At 34.8% G+C, this 16,935-nt stretch overlaps 6 protein-coding genes across 6 annotated transcripts; 3 read left to right on the forward strand and 3 right to left on the reverse strand.

Annotated features, from left to right (window-relative positions):
• Nucleotides 1–35: 35 nt before the first annotated feature.
• DFA_01697 (uncharacterized protein) lies at nucleotides 36–1,957 on the forward strand (the record flags this gene model as incomplete). The annotated part of the gene is made up of 3 exons (XM_004359604.1): nucleotides 36–311; nucleotides 380–958; nucleotides 989–1,957. 3 exons carry the CDS (start codon nucleotides 36–38, stop codon nucleotides 1,955–1,957), a joined length of 1,824 nt encoding a protein of 607 aa, XP_004359661.1.
• Nucleotides 1,958–2,724: 767 nt separating this feature from the next.
• sf1 (uncharacterized protein) lies at nucleotides 2,725–4,444 on the reverse strand (the record flags this gene model as incomplete). The annotated part of the gene is made up of 4 exons (XM_004359605.1): nucleotides 2,725–3,330; nucleotides 3,396–3,788; nucleotides 3,861–4,069; nucleotides 4,192–4,444. 4 exons carry the CDS (start codon nucleotides 4,442–4,444, stop codon nucleotides 2,725–2,727), a joined length of 1,461 nt encoding a protein of 486 aa, XP_004359662.1.
• Nucleotides 4,445–4,627: 183 nt separating this feature from the next.
• DFA_01699 (seven transmembrane domain protein) lies at nucleotides 4,628–6,712 on the forward strand (the record flags this gene model as incomplete). The annotated part of the gene is made up of 3 exons (XM_004359606.1): nucleotides 4,628–4,674; nucleotides 5,802–6,020; nucleotides 6,094–6,712. The coding sequence occupies 3 exons, from the start codon at nucleotides 4,628–4,630 to the stop codon at nucleotides 6,710–6,712; spliced, it is 885 nt and encodes a 294-aa protein (XP_004359663.1).
• Nucleotides 6,713–6,973: 261 nt separating this feature from the next.
• On the reverse strand, nucleotides 6,974–13,208 carry DFA_01700 (protein kinase; the record flags this gene model as incomplete). The annotated part of the gene is made up of 5 exons (XM_004359607.1): nucleotides 6,974–7,787; nucleotides 7,858–9,555; nucleotides 10,243–10,350; nucleotides 10,828–10,934; nucleotides 13,191–13,208. The coding sequence occupies 5 exons, from the start codon at nucleotides 13,206–13,208 to the stop codon at nucleotides 6,974–6,976; spliced, it is 2,745 nt and encodes a 914-aa protein (XP_004359664.1).
• Nucleotides 13,209–13,623: 415 nt separating this feature from the next.
• DFA_01701 (uncharacterized protein) lies at nucleotides 13,624–14,516 on the forward strand (the record flags this gene model as incomplete). Its single annotated transcript, XM_004359608.1, has 2 exons — nucleotides 13,624–13,951; nucleotides 14,056–14,516. The coding sequence occupies 2 exons, from the start codon at nucleotides 13,624–13,626 to the stop codon at nucleotides 14,514–14,516; spliced, it is 789 nt and encodes a 262-aa protein (XP_004359665.1).
• Nucleotides 14,517–15,006: 490 nt separating this feature from the next.
• On the reverse strand, nucleotides 15,007–16,743 carry DFA_01702 (uncharacterized protein; the record flags this gene model as incomplete). Its single annotated transcript, XM_004359609.1, has 1 exon — nucleotides 15,007–16,743. The coding sequence occupies one exon, from the start codon at nucleotides 16,741–16,743 to the stop codon at nucleotides 15,007–15,009; it is 1,737 nt and encodes a 578-aa protein (XP_004359666.1).
• Between the last annotated feature and the right edge of the window lie 192 nt (nucleotides 16,744–16,935).

Here is a 16,935-nt window from a genome sequence, read left to right on the forward strand (position 1 = left end):
TTATATTTATTTGTTTGTTGTATTTTTAAACTTAAATGGCACCTTTAACTTTTGTGGAAGAAAAATCATCCTCTTCTACACTTCCGCTTCAAGACTTGAATGAAGAGGAAGAATACCAAGTAGTGATTGTTGGATGTGGACCAAACGGATCGGTAATGGCCAACTTACTTGGCATGTATGGAATCAAAACTCTGGTGGTGGAAGCATCTGACACTATTTACAATCTTCCTCGTGCAGCTCATCTCGATGATGAAGCTATTAGAATCCTTCAATTTATTGGATTGGATGAATTGATGAAACAAAATTCTTTGGTATGTTTTACGACTTACAAAATAGCTAAAAATATGTACTAATTCTTGATTGATTTATTTGATTATAGAAATTGGATGTAAAATTTAATAGAAAAAGTCAGAGTATGACTTATTTGACAATCAAGAATACAGAGACTGTGTATGGTCATCCAAGATCTATATTTTGGTATCAACCAGAGTTGGAACAAATACTGGTCAATGGATTCCAAAGATTTGGTGAACATATGGTCAAGTTGTTACTTGGCCATAGAATGGTTAGAATGTGTTATGACCAAAAGACAAAAACAAATAGAGTCGAGGTGGTCGACAATGAAACTGGACACGTTAAAAACATTCGATGCAACTTTGTAATTGGAGCAGATGGGGGCAATAGTACGGTCAGAAAATCAATGTCATCCAATTTACATGGGGAGAGTGGGTCAATGAGATGGTTGGTGATCGACGCTACACTCGACTCGGATCATCCCAAAATCAACGACTACTTTCAATTTGTGTGCGACCCAAAGTTACCAATGGTCAGTTGTCCCTTACCAGGAAACCACTTTAGATGGGAGTTTGCTATCGCCGATGGTCAGGATGAAGACGAGTTTATCGCTGGCTCGGATCGATTAATCGAGTTGTATGGTGGTGATTTAAGCAAACTCAAGGTAAACCGAAAGATTATATACTCGTTTCAGAATAGAGTGGCCGATCGCTGGTTTGATGGAGAGTCTCGTTTTATCATTGGCGATGCTGCTCATTGTCTACCACAGTTTCTCGGGATGGGAGTATCGAGTGGTATGCGAGACAGCATCAACTTGGCCTGGAAACTAAAAATGGCATTGGACAATATCAACGAACCTTACCGAATCAACACTGCTGCACTGCTCGACTCGTACGCTCTCGAGAGAAAACCAGAGGTTGAATTGATCGGCAACAAATCCAACCGTATCGGCAATGCAGTCATGTCTACCAATATCATCGCATCTACTATCCGTGACCTATTCTCCTATATCTTACTCTTGATGCCATTTATTCAAACCATCTTTACAAATAATGAAATGAAACCAATCGTACCTATCAAGGAAGGAATCATCGACCATGGGCACGCAACTGACCAATACTACGACAAAAAGAAATCCTCACCTTGGAAATCTTTTCTTGGGTTCTTGGTTATTTTTTATTATGCATTATTACAATGGTCTAGTAGTAGTAGTAGTAGTAGTAGTAGAAAGAATACACATAAAAAGAATGTTGGACATCGAATCGTTCAACCCAATATCATAATGAACAATAATAATAATAATAATAATACAATGAAACTAGATAGTGTCATGGGACTGGGATTCAGTTGTTTCGTGGTCAATGCAACAGACAACACTTTCAGTCTTTTAAATACCAACTCTTCCATTTGGAAATTACTCAACACTTCATTTATCACAATTGGTCAAAATAATAGTAGTAGTAGCCATTGGAAACAATTCCCATCCATTCAAATTCAAAGAGATCAAGACAAGCCATTCAACGCATTTATTGGTAATAATATGGATGGCGATAGCATCATTGTTATTGTTAGACCAGACAAACATATTTTTGGTATCTACAAAGGTGACAATGAAATAGCAACCATTTCCAATTCTCTTCAGAATACCTTTTTAATAAATTAAATTAATAATTACTGCATTCCAACTACCCGACACTTTTAATCTCTCCAATTTAACGAATGACTCCATATAGTACAAAAATGGTAGATTTTGTTTTTGTAAATCCTAAAAAATGAATTCAAGATTTATTTTATTTATTTATATTTTGATAGTTAGTTGATTGTATGATTATTATGATTATTATTATTAGTGATTTGATTTAGATTTTATATTTTATATTTTATATTGTATTTATGATGGTTTTGTGAATTGAGAAAAAAATAAAAGGCTATATATATTATAATATATATATTTATATATATATGTTGTGTCTTGTGTGGTGATGATGATGATGAGATTTTATATTTATAAATGTGCATGGTGATGGTAATATTTTGGGTTGATTGGTTTAGTACTATTAGATCAATTGTTATAATTATGTTATTATTATTATTATTATGTTAGTCAAATTTTCTTATTCTTATTATTATTATTATTATTATTATTATTATTATTAACGATGATGATTATTTATAGATAGAAAAAAAAGGATTGGTGGAATTAATTAGATTCTATATGACATAAAATCTATTTAGATATTATTATTAGTTATTATTAGTTGTTAAAGTGTTTATAAAGATTGATTAATGATTAATTAATCAATTGATTAACTGATTGGAATGGTGGCCGAGAACGATAACGATATGATGATGATGAATGAATGATGACGATGAAGAAGTTTAATCCAATCCTCTATTATGCACACAACTAATGAATAATTAATTAACTAATTATTGCCAACCAGATTGTGGACCATAAGGTGACGAATTGGTTGGTGGTGGACCGTATGGTGATGATCCTGGTGGGCCATATGGTGATTGTTGTTGTGGTGGTTTTTGACCCCATTGTTGTTGCTGTTGTTGATGGTGATGGGGCAACTGTTGTTGTTGTTGGTGATTCATCATATCGTTATTGTTGTTGTTGTTCCATTGCTGTTGTTGTTGTTGTTGGTCATCTCCATATGGAGGTGATTGATACGCATTATTATTCATATTTAAATTACCATTGTTGTAATGTTGTTGTTGTTGTTGTTGCTGTTGTTGTGGTTCAAAGTGACCATAATTGTTAAAATTGTTGTTGTTGTTGTTGTTGTAACCGTTCATATTATTATTATTATTGTTAATATTATTATTATTATTAATGTTCTGATTCTTATATTGATAGTTATCATCTAATCCAATGATATCTTTAATCTCTGAAAGTAATTTCAAATACTCTGCTTCGATGAGGTGCATGTTTGCATTTGGATTTGTTTTAAGTGGACAATCTGATGATGGATGAGAAATCTCTCCACAATGTACACATTTAATATCAACTGCTGACCAACCTTTTCCTCCCTATACAAATAACAAATAAAAATGTCAATATTAAACTGTATCTACTGCTTCTTTCTTATACATACGATAAAAGCTGGACGTTCTCTAAGAGTACCATTCATTTCGGCCAATTCTCTCAATTGTTGTCTCTTGTGTTCGTTTTTACCTTCTTCGACGGGAACGAGGTATGGACGTACCAAGACAGCAGCCTTTTCAAGTTGATCCTGAGTGTCGGCAGTCAATAAAACATGCAACTCGTCGTCGTTTTCTGCATATTGTGGCTTGCTGACCTTACCGTCTTGCAACGAGCCCTTGCCACGAATGGCAATCTTGGCACCCGACTCCTTTTCCATCTTCTTTTGTGTGTTTCCTCTTGGTCCAATAATAAGTCCAATAAAGTTGTATTCTGGATGATCCTTTACAGGAATGTAAATCTTCATTGTCTTTTTCTTGTGAATTGGTTGATAATCAGATGGTGGCTAAATTGATAAATAAATACACTATTGTTAATAAATCTCCACCAACTACGACTACCTCTATTTCTAACATACCTTAAAGTTTGGATTAATTTGTTGAGCATTGGTAACTAGATTATGTCTCTCTTTGGCAAGCTTATCTCTTGTTCTTTGTTCGCGAGTGTTTGTTCTCTTACCAGTGTTGTCGTATACCGGTGAAGGAGATCTTGATCTATCTTCCTTTGTATCATACTCGATTGGTCCTGTTACAAGTTTCTTTGTTATCTCATCGATTCTAACACGAACTAAAAGTAGTAAGGTAATAAGTTAAAAAGTTAATATTTAATATTTAATATTTAATATTTAATATTTAATATTTTTGTCGTCGCCGCTGCTAAGTTATACTACTACTACTATTACTACATACTTAATAAAGAAGATAATTGATCATCAGTTAAACCAGGAGGAATAGTTTTAGGGATACCTGGTAAAGAGACGGCAGGGTTCTTGTCGACATCCCATTTATTCTTTCTTGTACGATTGTCGGCAGAGATCTCTTCTCTTGTTCTAGGTCTGCCTCTATCATAGTTGCTTTGAATCTCTGTAATCTGTCTAAAGAAATCGTCTTCATCGTCGTCTCCCCAATTGTTACCGTAAGATTGTTTATCTTCTTCGCCCATCGTCGTCGTCGTCGTCGTCGTTGTATGTTGTTGGTTAGGGGTTAGTTTAGTTGTCTATGTACACAGTTGTTGTTGTTGTTGTTGTTATTGGTGATGATGGTAGTAGTAGGAGGTAATATGATTTACTTCTACTGCTATGATGGATGATGTATAGATGATGTGTATGTTGGTTGTAAATATATAATGATTCTTGTTATATTCCCAATCGCGATCTATTTTGTCTCTCTTTTGTTTGTATATGTATAATAGTATAAGTATGTGTTGTTTGAACTACTAGTAGAGAACTCTGAGATGAGATGGTATTATAGAAATTTCGACTGTCAAACGTTGATGATGTTGATGATTTTGAGTTGACGTGTCAAAAGTAGCTATATCTTTGTATCTTGACAATACTACTACTTATTCTCTTTCGTGTATATAGATAATGATAATATAAATAATAATAGGAGGATGAACAATAATATTATTATAGTAGGTTTGGGAGGAGGACTTTGAAAAAAAAAGTAAATTAAAATGGGCTGAGGAGTTAAGTTCGAAAAAACGACCGAAAATGAATTAATGGTTTTTTTGAATGGATGAACGAGAAAGGATAATAATAATAATAATAACAACTAAAGATGGTGGTGGTATTAGATGAACGGGCTCTTTATAGTTAGTTTAGTTGGTTTGTTTACACCTCTCACTTTGCACTTTAATCGTCGTTGTCGTGTCACCTGAAATTAAATATTAAATGAAAAGTACTGAGGGGGGGATGGGCTGAGCGAGTTGTCGAACAAAGGTGCATCTCTTCCCTTCTTTTTTCACTTTTTAAAATATAGTAGTCCTTCCTACCAACAACCCAAAGCTAAATGAAATTAAATATATTTTTTCCCCTCCTCAAAAGAGGAATGAATGTAACCTATCAAACCAAAACTCACACGCGATTAGATTAATTGATTGATTGATTGGCAGCAACTCAACTCGATAGGGGGGTTGCCCAACCCACATTGAATTAGTTAACTATGTACTCATTTGAACTTTTATTTTCATCGCCCAATCTAACATTGCCCCAACCCCCACTTCCCATCTACATTCTCTTGCGTTAAGAAAAAGTGATACGAATCAGATAGCGGATGGACAAAGGAGGAGAGGAAGGATTAATCTTTGGGCCGAGAAAGAAGGTTTGTTTCTTCACATAAAACCATAATATCCTCCTGATCGTCTGTTCCGCCAATTCTCTCTTTGTGTCAACAACACTCAACACAAATAAAAAGTTGCAAAATTTGAACCGTCATGACCATGCTTTCAAATAATACTACCTTTATAGTGTCGACGTGTATAAGATAGACAGATAGATACAAGATATTATCATTATTAGAAGAAGAGTCTCTCTCGAGTGTACATCAATCACAAAGGGCCGAACTAAAGTCAACAATAACAGCAACGAAACACGAACTACTGCACTAGTTTGCAATCTTGATCTTCATCTACATCGTCTACATCATCATCATCATTCTATAATGACCTTTCTCTATTTTACAAGTAATTTACTTGTTACATATGCACCCTTTTATCTATTATATAAATCAACTTCATTGTATGTTATGATAAGAAAGAGAGAGAGATACAACATGTTGACTTACCACTTACTTACTTACTTTTGATTGTAGAAATGAATTTAAATCATTCAATATAATATTACAAGCATTATGTGGTAACTTGATAACACAAGTTGCCAAGATGATGTTGTTGGCTACGTTTTTCCCATCGTTTGATACGTCGACCTTTTCATTGTACCAAGGATTGGTTCAATGTTTGAGTGTAGTGATGGATCTGTTTGCAATCTATTTCGTAACAGGCTTTAGTCAATCAAAGTTTGCCATTGCCACTGGATGGGCATTGGCCGACGCATTACAGCGATTGCCACAGTTGTGGCTTGGATCATTGCCTCTTGAATTTGATTCGATTCATCTCATCCGATCATTTGAGAGCAATACGCACACTGCTCACGTCATTGCCATCATTCTTTTAATTGGACATCTCACTAAACGTGCCATGAAGGACACCCATTTTGTGTCACCATCACGATACAACGCAATTGCATCATTTAGATCGGTCCTCTCATTATCACCTCTACCCGCATTGCTATCACTCGCCATCTTTGTATCCATGTCTTCCATCTCCTCTGTCCTATTGCATGTTTTCCATCAATCGCCAATTATAATCTTGACTGTCAATGTTTTAATCGTATCACTTAATTGTTTTTCAATTAATAAACAAATTCAATAAAGATGTAAATTAAATAAATAAATAATAAACAAATAATTAAATAAATATATATATATCTAGTATATTCCAAAAAAAAAAAGAAAAAAAAAAAGGATAGTATTTGTTATTCTTCTTTCTACTTTTATTATTATTATTATTATTATTACTTGTTATAATGGTGGAGGGGAGGGTTTTCAAACTAAATGTATTGTTAACAAGTGGATTATGTGGAACTGACCATAATATCTACTTGTTTTGTTTTTTGTTTTGGTTTAAATTAATTTAATATTCTAATTTCTCAAGTTGAGATAAAATTTGAGTAAATGAAGGTCTCATGGAAGGTTCTTGATTCCAACAAGATTGAATGAGTTGATTGAGGAGAGGAGGCCAAGATTGAGGAATGTTTGGACGGAGTCCCTTTGTTGAGACGGCCAAAGCGAGTTGGACACTGTCCATACCCGAGTATGGTAGTTCGCCAGTGCCCAACTCCCACAAGATGATTCCGTATGCATAGACATCTACTTTTTCGGTGTAGTCTTGTCCAATGAGCAGCTCGGGTGCCATCCATATCGGCGAACCGATCGATTTGGTCATTGCAGTCGATTTCGATTTGAGACGACTCAATCCAAAGTCGCAGATTTTTACATTCATGTGTTCGTCGAGCAAGAGATTGAGCGATTTGATGTCTCTGTGGATGATACCACTAAGATGCAAGTAGTTCATTCCCTGTGCAATTTGAACGGCCAATTTTTTATACAGTTGCATGTTCATTCGTATCTTTTTCGAGTGCAACACGTCATAGAGTGATCCACCATTTAAAAACTCGGTCACAAAACAGAGGTTGGGTGGAAGTGTACATGCTGCCATCAACAAGACAATGTTGGGGTGACGCAACTTACTAAGTATAGTCAATTCCTTTCTAAATTCTTCCAACACTTGATTGGTAACCTCCTCGGTTATCTTTATCTGTTTAATGGCAACTGTACTTCCTCTCCAAGTACCACGATAAACAACTCCAAATGTTCCTTCTCCAATTTTACTTTGTATAATTAATTCGTTAAATGATATTTCAATATCTGAAAATGATGTTTGTGGTCTAAACGAAAAAATAAAAGAAATATTAATATATCAACTAGTTGATTGTTTGTAATAATACTAATACATACATATTATTATTTAAAATTGTACTATTTCCACTTCCCTTTAATACATTAACTTGTCCCACCATATAATTATTCCCATTATTATTAATTAACCCTAATTGTTGTTGTTGTTGTCCCATATAATTATTTTGATTATTTTGATTATTATTATTATTATTTTGATTGTTATTATTATAATTGTTATAAGGTGATTGATTATTTTGATTATAATTATTACCATTATTATTGTTATTATTGTTAAAATTATTATTGTTATTATTAAAATTATTGTTAAAGTTATTATTCTGTTGTTGATTATTATTATTATTAAAGTTAGTATTATTTTGATTATTATTTGGAATTGGATTTGGATTTTGAATTACTTGTTGTTGTTGTAAAGGTGATGGTGATGCATTATAATATTGATTATTTTGTTGTTGTTGTTGTTGTTGACTCGGTGGGTTAGGAATATTTTGATTATTATTGTTATAGTTATTATTAAAATTTTGATTGTTGTTATTCTGTTGTTTAAATTTTATATCATTTACAGTGAAAAATAAATCATTTTCAAAGTCATCGTCCAAAGTTGATGATACAAAGAGTTGAGGTTCTATTGGAGGAGATTGTTGTTGTAATTTAAAAAGACTATCAAAAGGGATGATACCGAGACTAATGTATTGTACAAATTCATGAAATGGAAGAGTCGTAGAAGGAAGTTTAGAAGGATCTGCTCCAAAGAGAGCAAGTTTTTGACTGGGAACACCCCCTGTCTTGTCCTTGACAGAGTTAAAGACGTCGATAATGTAAAGTGCCTGTTGAGGTGAGAATGACAGCATTCCAGGTGTTGGAACGGTCAAACTGAGTATGGATTTGGCGTGCGAATAGGCGAGTAAAAGTATTTTGAGGGTGATGTAGAGCATGGTAGAATTGTGTTGAATGGTGTTGGGGAAAAGAAGATTGATGGAAAAGAGTATATTGTTGGTGAGTTGATTCGATTGGTCGACGAGTTGTAAGTAGCTCATCACTTGCTTAAAAGTTGACAATACTCCCTTGCCATCACTGTCGATTGTATTAAAGTGATGATAACAATAATAGATTTCATTCCATGTCATCTCTACGTATGTACCAACTGGCGGCGTCGGCACTTCATTAATAATCGATAATGGTACTCCATTTATAAATCCATTCTGTTGTTGTTGTTGTTGTTGCTGCTGTTGTTGTTGTTGTTGTTGTTGCTGTTGTTGTTGATTTGCTGATGATCCGTCATTAGAGTTGTTTCGTTGATGATGGATACGAACATGTTTGGGTGGGTAGGGGGGTGTCTTGTGTTGAGGAGGTGGTGTAGGTTGTTGAGGTGGAGGGGTGGGTTGCTGCGAGCTTGGTTGTTGCTGTTGTTGTTGTTGTAATTGTTGTTGAAGCTGTGCAGAGGGAGGAGGGAGGTGGTTGGACAGACTGAGTGGCTGCACCGACAGCTGTGAAGATGTTGTCTGATGCATCTGCAGACTGCCGCTGCGTTGGTGTGTTGGATGATGCTGAAGATGGAGATTCTGATGATATATGTTGGGTGACATGCCACCGGTGGGCGAATACGCCCCTCCCATGCCGCCCACAACGCTGCTACCTCCTACGCCACCGCCTGCTACTATCGTTGGTGCCCCCAAGTACGAATTCTGGTATCCATAATATCCCCCTTGCATGGTGTATCTATGTAATATATGTCTGCTTTAAAAAGAAACAAGGGGATAACGTTCTTTTTTTTTTTTTTCTTTCCTTTCTATATTGTTGTTGTTGTTGTTGTTGTTGCTGTAGCCTTGTTGATGATGACTAGAAAAAGAAGAGAAAAGATGATGAACAAGGAGGCAAGAACTCTAGAGAGCTTGAATATAAATCAATAGAACTAATTAAAGACAAGGAAGAATAGAGGATGAGAGATGCGAGAGGTTAGGGTGGTGTATAGTAAATTTGACAGAGGATGAGGAGGAGAAGAGTATGATAAAAATATAGAATATATACAAATAAATGTGGATAGTAGTGATAATAGTGAGAAAAAGTGAGAGTTAGTATACCATTCAATCTCGATGCGGATCGTTTTGAAAAAACAAAAAATAAAAAATACAACAAACAACTGGGTTGTAAAATGGAGGGAGAGTGTTTGGTGATAAATCCAAGAGGAAGGATAGGTTGACACTTATTGTTGGTTACTATTGTCTCTCTCTTCATATATATACGATTTAGATGGATGGAATGAAAGGAAGTGCCCTTACTTTTATATCCCTCACTCTATCTCTATCTCTCTCTCTCTCTCTCTCTCTTTGTCTGTCTGCTGTGTCTTGCACTTTTGTCTATTTATAAAATGTCCTCTACACTTTTTCTTTCTTTTCTTTATCTCTCTGATTTAATTATTCATACACACGTTTTTTTGTAGTTGGAATAATGCGCAATGTAATGTAATGTTGTTTAATTAATTCTCTCTCTATCTCTTTGCTATGTCTATCTGTCGCACCATTTGGTGACACACTTATAAGTAAGGAGTTAGAGTTGATAAAAATAAAAATAAAAAAGGTATGAAACCTTTTTGTTCAGGAATTCCTACTTCTCTACTCCACTTTGTGTGTATCTATGTGTGTGTGTGATGACCATTGACATTGACATTGTGCCCCTATCGATCCATGACATACCAACCTAAGGGGAATTCATTGAAAGTTGTTGTTGTTGTTGTTTGATAGAGTACACACTATGGTGCTCGGGTTATTCCCGTATTGTCTCTATGTCCAATGTAGTGCAACCCCCTTATATATTTGTTCGAATGTGCCTCAATTAACATAAAAGGGTAAAAACCAACAACAACTAACAATCAACTCGTACTCTCTCGAACATCGATTGGACCGAATTCGATTGGGTTTACTTGTCATTCAATGTTACATTGGATGTGTGGGGAAATATATATAGATGGATGGTTGGATGGATGGATGTATGTATCATGATTATTAATACCTACACTCTAGTACTAAAACTATATTTCTTATCTTGCTTGCTTGTTTCTGTGCTGTAGTTAACTTTCTTTCTCTCTCTCTCTCTCTTTTTAGAACTCTTCTGTCTCTCTTTAATTATGTGTTTGTTGTGTAGGGTAGGGTAGGTTCCGCTCACTCACTAATGATGAATTGTTGTTATTGCTGCTGCTGCTACTACTCCTATCTCTCTCTCTGCTATTATATCGTTGTTGTGTTATTGTTGATAGATGTTGTCTATTACTGCTCAGCTGCTGCTTTCTTTCTTTGTTGTTATTGTTTGTTTGTGTGTGGTGTGATATATGTTGGTGTGTTGTGGTAGTGTTGGTGGGAAAGTAGTTTTGATTGGGGGGTAAAGAAGGTGGGTATATGTATGGGTACCTCAATGAATAATGAATGAAGAGAAGTTAAGTTAAGTAGAAGATAAGATATAGAAACTACTACTGCTGCTTCTACTATAAGTCTCTTATTGATTGACTGATTGTTGTGTGTGTGTGTGTATATATATATAAATGTGGTTATACGATATTGAAGTTCTATAATTATAAATTCTTCAGCTCTACTACTTGTTGTTGTTGTCCTTGCTCATAGACAGATAAAAATAAAAGGGTTTGTTGTTGTTGTTGTTGTTTGATAGTAGCGACGATAATAATAAAAATGTGTGTGATGAAAGGTCGTGTCTTTATGTGGGGGTGTAACCGTCATCACACAAGACCCCATCTCAGATCTGGTTTTTTTTTTAGCTCTCCAAGTTTCGATCTGATTCATGACTCACTCCTTTTTTGTCAATTCTCTCGGAAATACATACCTCTCTCTCATCCACCAACCATTCTTTTTTCTCCTTGTTTGCTTGTGTGTATGTTTACTAATTAATCAATTAATACATGTGTGGCTATGATGGGTTTGTGATCGGATCAGAGATAGCAAAGTGGCTTCATTTCTCCCTTCTTTACTCACTCACGACACTTGGATGTATTGAACCATGAACTATGATGCAACTTGACGATCGTCTTGACAAGTTCAATCCTCTTCTTATATTTCCTTTTTTGATCAATCAAGACAAGTAATCGGGCGGCACGGTTAATCAATCAACTAGCAACAACATCAAAAGCATGCTATGGTATAGTATACGACTATCACACCCAATAGTATGACGGGTATGGAGTAGCAATAGTACTAGTCTTCTAGCTAGAAGGAGGTAGCTTACGGCATACACAATATTCATACCCTCTATTCATTCCGTTCCATCCCGTTCCATCCCATACACACACACATACACATACACATACAAATACAATATATGTTGTGTCTATCTATCTATTCATTTCATTTCATTTAAAGGATGAACCAATTCTAAAGTATTCATCAAACCCCCACAATGATCAATCAATTCAATTCAATTCAATTATTTGATTGATTAAATTCATTATTGAATTGATTGCAATTAGGACACAAATGCTTATCAATTACTCTTTTCCTTTGGTTTGATTGATTGGTTGGTTGATTCTTTTGGATGGACAGATTGTGATTTCGATTTGTAATTAATATTATACTATTCTTATACCATACTTGTATATATTATAAATATGTAGTGTTGTTGGTAATAATAATAATACTAATACTTTCTTTATTTTATTTTAACAGATAAATCTTTTGGTTGTGGTGTTGTTGAATTATCACTACATATATGGTGATGATTAGTTGTAAAAGTTTAATCAGTCATATGACGTTGTGATGGTGTTGGCAAGAACACAACTGGTCACTCGCGCAAGGATACCAACATCGTCTGTAGAGATGTCGACATTTATTTGACTGTTTGGAGAGTGGTCGATGCATTAGATGTAAGTGTGTGTGTGTGTGTAAGAGAGTGATACAACAAAACAGAATGAGGGTGGGAGGGTCGACCCTCACCACTATCCAGTATCATATGAGCTGTTGCTCATACAAACGATCAATTAATTAATTAATCTCTCTCTCTCTTTTTGGTTCTGGTAAATCTTTTAGCGACCACTACTCTTTTAAATTCTATAGAATTGGTTTCGTTTTGTTTGTTTTGGTTGTTTTGGTTGTTGCACTCCTATGAACCAAACAAGCAAGCCGATAAGGCGTTGCTCAGTAGTAATAACACAGTACGTACTCTACACCACTTTCATCATCAAGTGACAACCATATTTTTTTCCCTCTTCTCCCTTCCTCTCCTCCTCCTCCTCTCTGTATGTCTCTCACTAGCTCTCTTTCTATTTGGAGAGGGAGAGTTCAACAGCTACTAGCTACCTGCCTGCTTGCCTGGATAAACTTTAAATCACTCCTCCTCCTCCTCCTCCTCTTCCTACTACTACTCCAACTTACATTGTCCAATCCTGTCATATGTCCTGTCTTGTCCAGGCAGGAAACACCCAATTAAATTAATTTTAATTATATCCATATCAAGCATCAGTACCTACCATACCAATCATCACTTCCAATCATTCTTCTTCACCATCATCCCTCACCCGTTCATCCATCAATCTACTCTAATCACAATTCCCATTTCCGCTCGCTTGCTCTCTGTTTGATTTTTCTTCTTCTTGCTATTTAAATATTTTTTTTTCTATCATCACCATCCAATCCATTAATTATTAATTATTATTTTTAAAAGAGAGAGAGAGAGAAAGAATCTAACCTAACCAATTTATCCAACCTTTACCAGACACACATATATATATTTAATCCAAATATATATATATTGACTAATGATCAGATCGGAGTTGCACCATAGCATTACAAATCTTCTCACGCAAACATGGCATCACATTTCAATTTAGTGATGCTGTTTGTTTTGACTCTTAACCTTTACCCTATTCTCATTCTCTCTGCTACAGAACCATTCTCTTCGCAGGCTTACACCTATCCCTACTCTCAAGCCAAAGATTCACCTCCTTCGCTCCCACTGTCCCTCATCCCGACACCCCTTCCTCCCTCCCACCAACACATTCCCGATCACTACGTCCCTCCCGTCGATCCACTTCCAGTGAATGAAAACTACACTCAATTCAAATGTCCCATTAGACAATGCGATCCCGGTATTGTTTGTAGAAATATGTTTGGAAATGTTCAATGCGTCAGTCAATGTAAATATCTAAAGAAAGAAAGAAAGGAAAGAACCGACAAAGATTAGATTATAATCAATCTACAAACCCTACAGAGATACAGGATAATAATTATTTTTTTTTAGATGATGCATTCCTTTTGATTTCATTCAAAAAAACAAATCAGTGGAAGATGAATGGTGATTGTTTCTGTAAATACGATGGGTTGATTACCAACCTAAACAGTATTAAAACCACAACATTCTCGGTCAAAGTCAATTGGATTGACCGATTATTACACCCTTCCAACTCTTCACATTGGGGATTCCAGATTCATCAAGAGGATGACCCAAGTGAACAAATCCTTCATCTTCCAGAAGAATCTGTTTTGGATCAAATTCCCCATCCTTTTGGATTCATCATTCAGTGTCCAGAGGGTGGATGGGTACCAAGTATTATTTTTAAAACCGTAGAGTTTACAACCATCCCTCCAATCATTTCATTGTCAAAATCAATCAAAGATATGCTCAACATTGGATCTTTAAATTTTAATGATGAAAGAGAATATACTGAAGATTTTCATCAACAAGGTGGTTTAGTTTACTAAAAAATTAATTGGACCAATTTATACAACACACAAAATCACAAATGTAAGAATATTATTATCATCAAACAAATCAAATCAACTCAAATCAAATCAAAACCCCCCTATATAGTATATAATAATTTATATAACCTATATCACATCCCCAAATTAAATACAAAAAAAAAAAACAAAAAGTTATTCACTTTTAATTAATGTTTAAATCTATTATTTTTTAATAGATTGAAAACACAAAAAACAATCCTATACATATATGTGGCCGTATATATGTACCTATATATTTTATATATATGTGAAAAAGTAAATTGATACACTATTGGATACTGATGTAAAGTGTATCGTAGTTCCAATTCATTCATTATTTATTAATTATTTATTTTCTTTTTTGGGTAATCGATATAAATATATATATATATCCAATCTCTTGCGCGGCGATCAAAAAAACTACACACACATATTATGGAATATCTATCTGTCGATCGATAGAGTGTGACTAGGTTGAGCTATATTTATTAATAATATAATAAATAGTTGTAAACTTGGAATTAATGTCTTTTAAAATCTCCAAAGATTCATTATCATTTTGGAATGGTTCGATATTTTCAAATACATCATCTCCACCACCACCAATCAATGAAAGTGAAAGGGAAAGGGTATCGATTGTGTTGTTTTGTTTAAACCGGTCTAAAAGATAGTTTACCGACCCATCTTGAACCTGGCCATTGACAATGATGCAAAGATATTCGAGTTGCCGGGGAGGATAACCAAAGATAATATCCACTTCGGATGTGATGAGATTTTGAGTTTCTAAAACAAGGTGTTTTAGTTGGGAAAACTGTGAAAAATTGATATTGTCTGGTAATTGTTGAACTTTTAGTGAATCTAGTCTAAAACAAATTTTGAGGTATTCAATGTCATTTGACATTTTAATGTTGACTGTTTGTTCATTGCCACCGTTACCACCGTTTCCATTATTACTACTACCATTACCACCAGCTCTTTTTTTTTGTTTTCTTCTTCTTTTGGGCGGTGATAATAGAGATGGAGAATGTTCAGATTTGGCATCGAGTGCAATGAGATAGATAGTCTCTCTACCGACATGTGAAGAGATGGATAGATTCCATTTCTTGACGGTCTTGCTTTGCAGTGCTACAAAGTGACCAGGATTGGTTAGAAATAACTTGGTATGGTGAAGATCGGTGATACAATGATTGTTGGACGAGATATATTTGGCGAGGGAATCCATCATGGTTTGATCCAAAAACGAGCGAATTGATAGCCGGTTGATAGGCATGTCTTTGAGAATAGCCTTGAAATCAAATTCCCAAAATACTCGGGTGATTTCCAGTGATCGGATGGTATTTGGTAGTGCTGCAAACAGGTTGGTAAATGTGAAATTGACCTCTTGTGTATCATCATTATCAAATACATTGATTTTGATTGATGTCAAAAAAGTTGATGTTTTGTTCTTGAGAAAGTCAATGATGGGTTGATTGTTGCAAAGAGTCGGTGTCGTTTCAAAAAAGATAAATTCGAATGTTTCCAACTCGGAAATGGTCGTACCCAAACTCGACAGGATAGACTGTTGCATTGACGATAGAGTGATCTCGTTGATGGAATCGGTCTCGTTGATGGGGTCGGTCAGTTTGATGGACAATCTTTTGAGGGGTTTGGCAGGTGCTACCTTGTTGTTCTCTGGATTGGTCTTTTGGGATGCCAAGTATTTGAGATGATCAATGAGAAAGGGGCCACAAGAGTCAAGATGGATATCAATTTGTGTAATATCCTTGTAGAAAAACATGTAGAGTTTGATCGAGAGAGTGTCTTCATTGTCTTGGTTGGCAGTGATAAATTGATGGGTTGGATCAGAGTCTGTGAAACCTGAAAACACCAAACCATCAATGATAAATGGTGATTCCACCTTTGGCCATCGAACAATATCGATCCATTTGGACAAATCCATTTCGAAAACATTCTTGGTGATTGAAATTGGTTTAAATGATTTGTTGAATAGTTTAGACACTAATGACAAATTGTACCGGTACAATGCCGGTTTATTTTGTCTCCTTGCAACTGGATCCCATTTATTTTCATCCAAATAAATAGATGCCAATTTTAAAAGTGAAAATTGATCAAGTTGAATTAATTTTTTGTTGTCTTCTTGTTGTTTCGTTGTGATAGAAGTAGTAGTAGTTGTTGTTGTTGAAGTAGAAGTTGTATTTGATTCCATTTAAAAATAAAAATTAAATAAAAAATAATAATCAAGAAATAGATCTTGTAGGATTAAAAAATAATAAATGATAAGGTGAATGGTGAGGTGATAAATAGAAATCTATTTATCGTGTGAAATATAAATATAAACTTATATTTACAAGGTTAAATTTGTTGGTTGGATATAGAGATAGTGATAAATATAAAAATA

Source organism: Cavenderia fasciculata, assembly GCF_000203815.1.
Source record: "Cavenderia fasciculata unplaced genomic scaffold Scf_Dfasci-F-a-25c12.r2-5, whole genome shotgun sequence".
Taxonomy (NCBI): domain Eukaryota; phylum Evosea; class Eumycetozoa; order Acytosteliales; family Cavenderiaceae; genus Cavenderia; species Cavenderia fasciculata.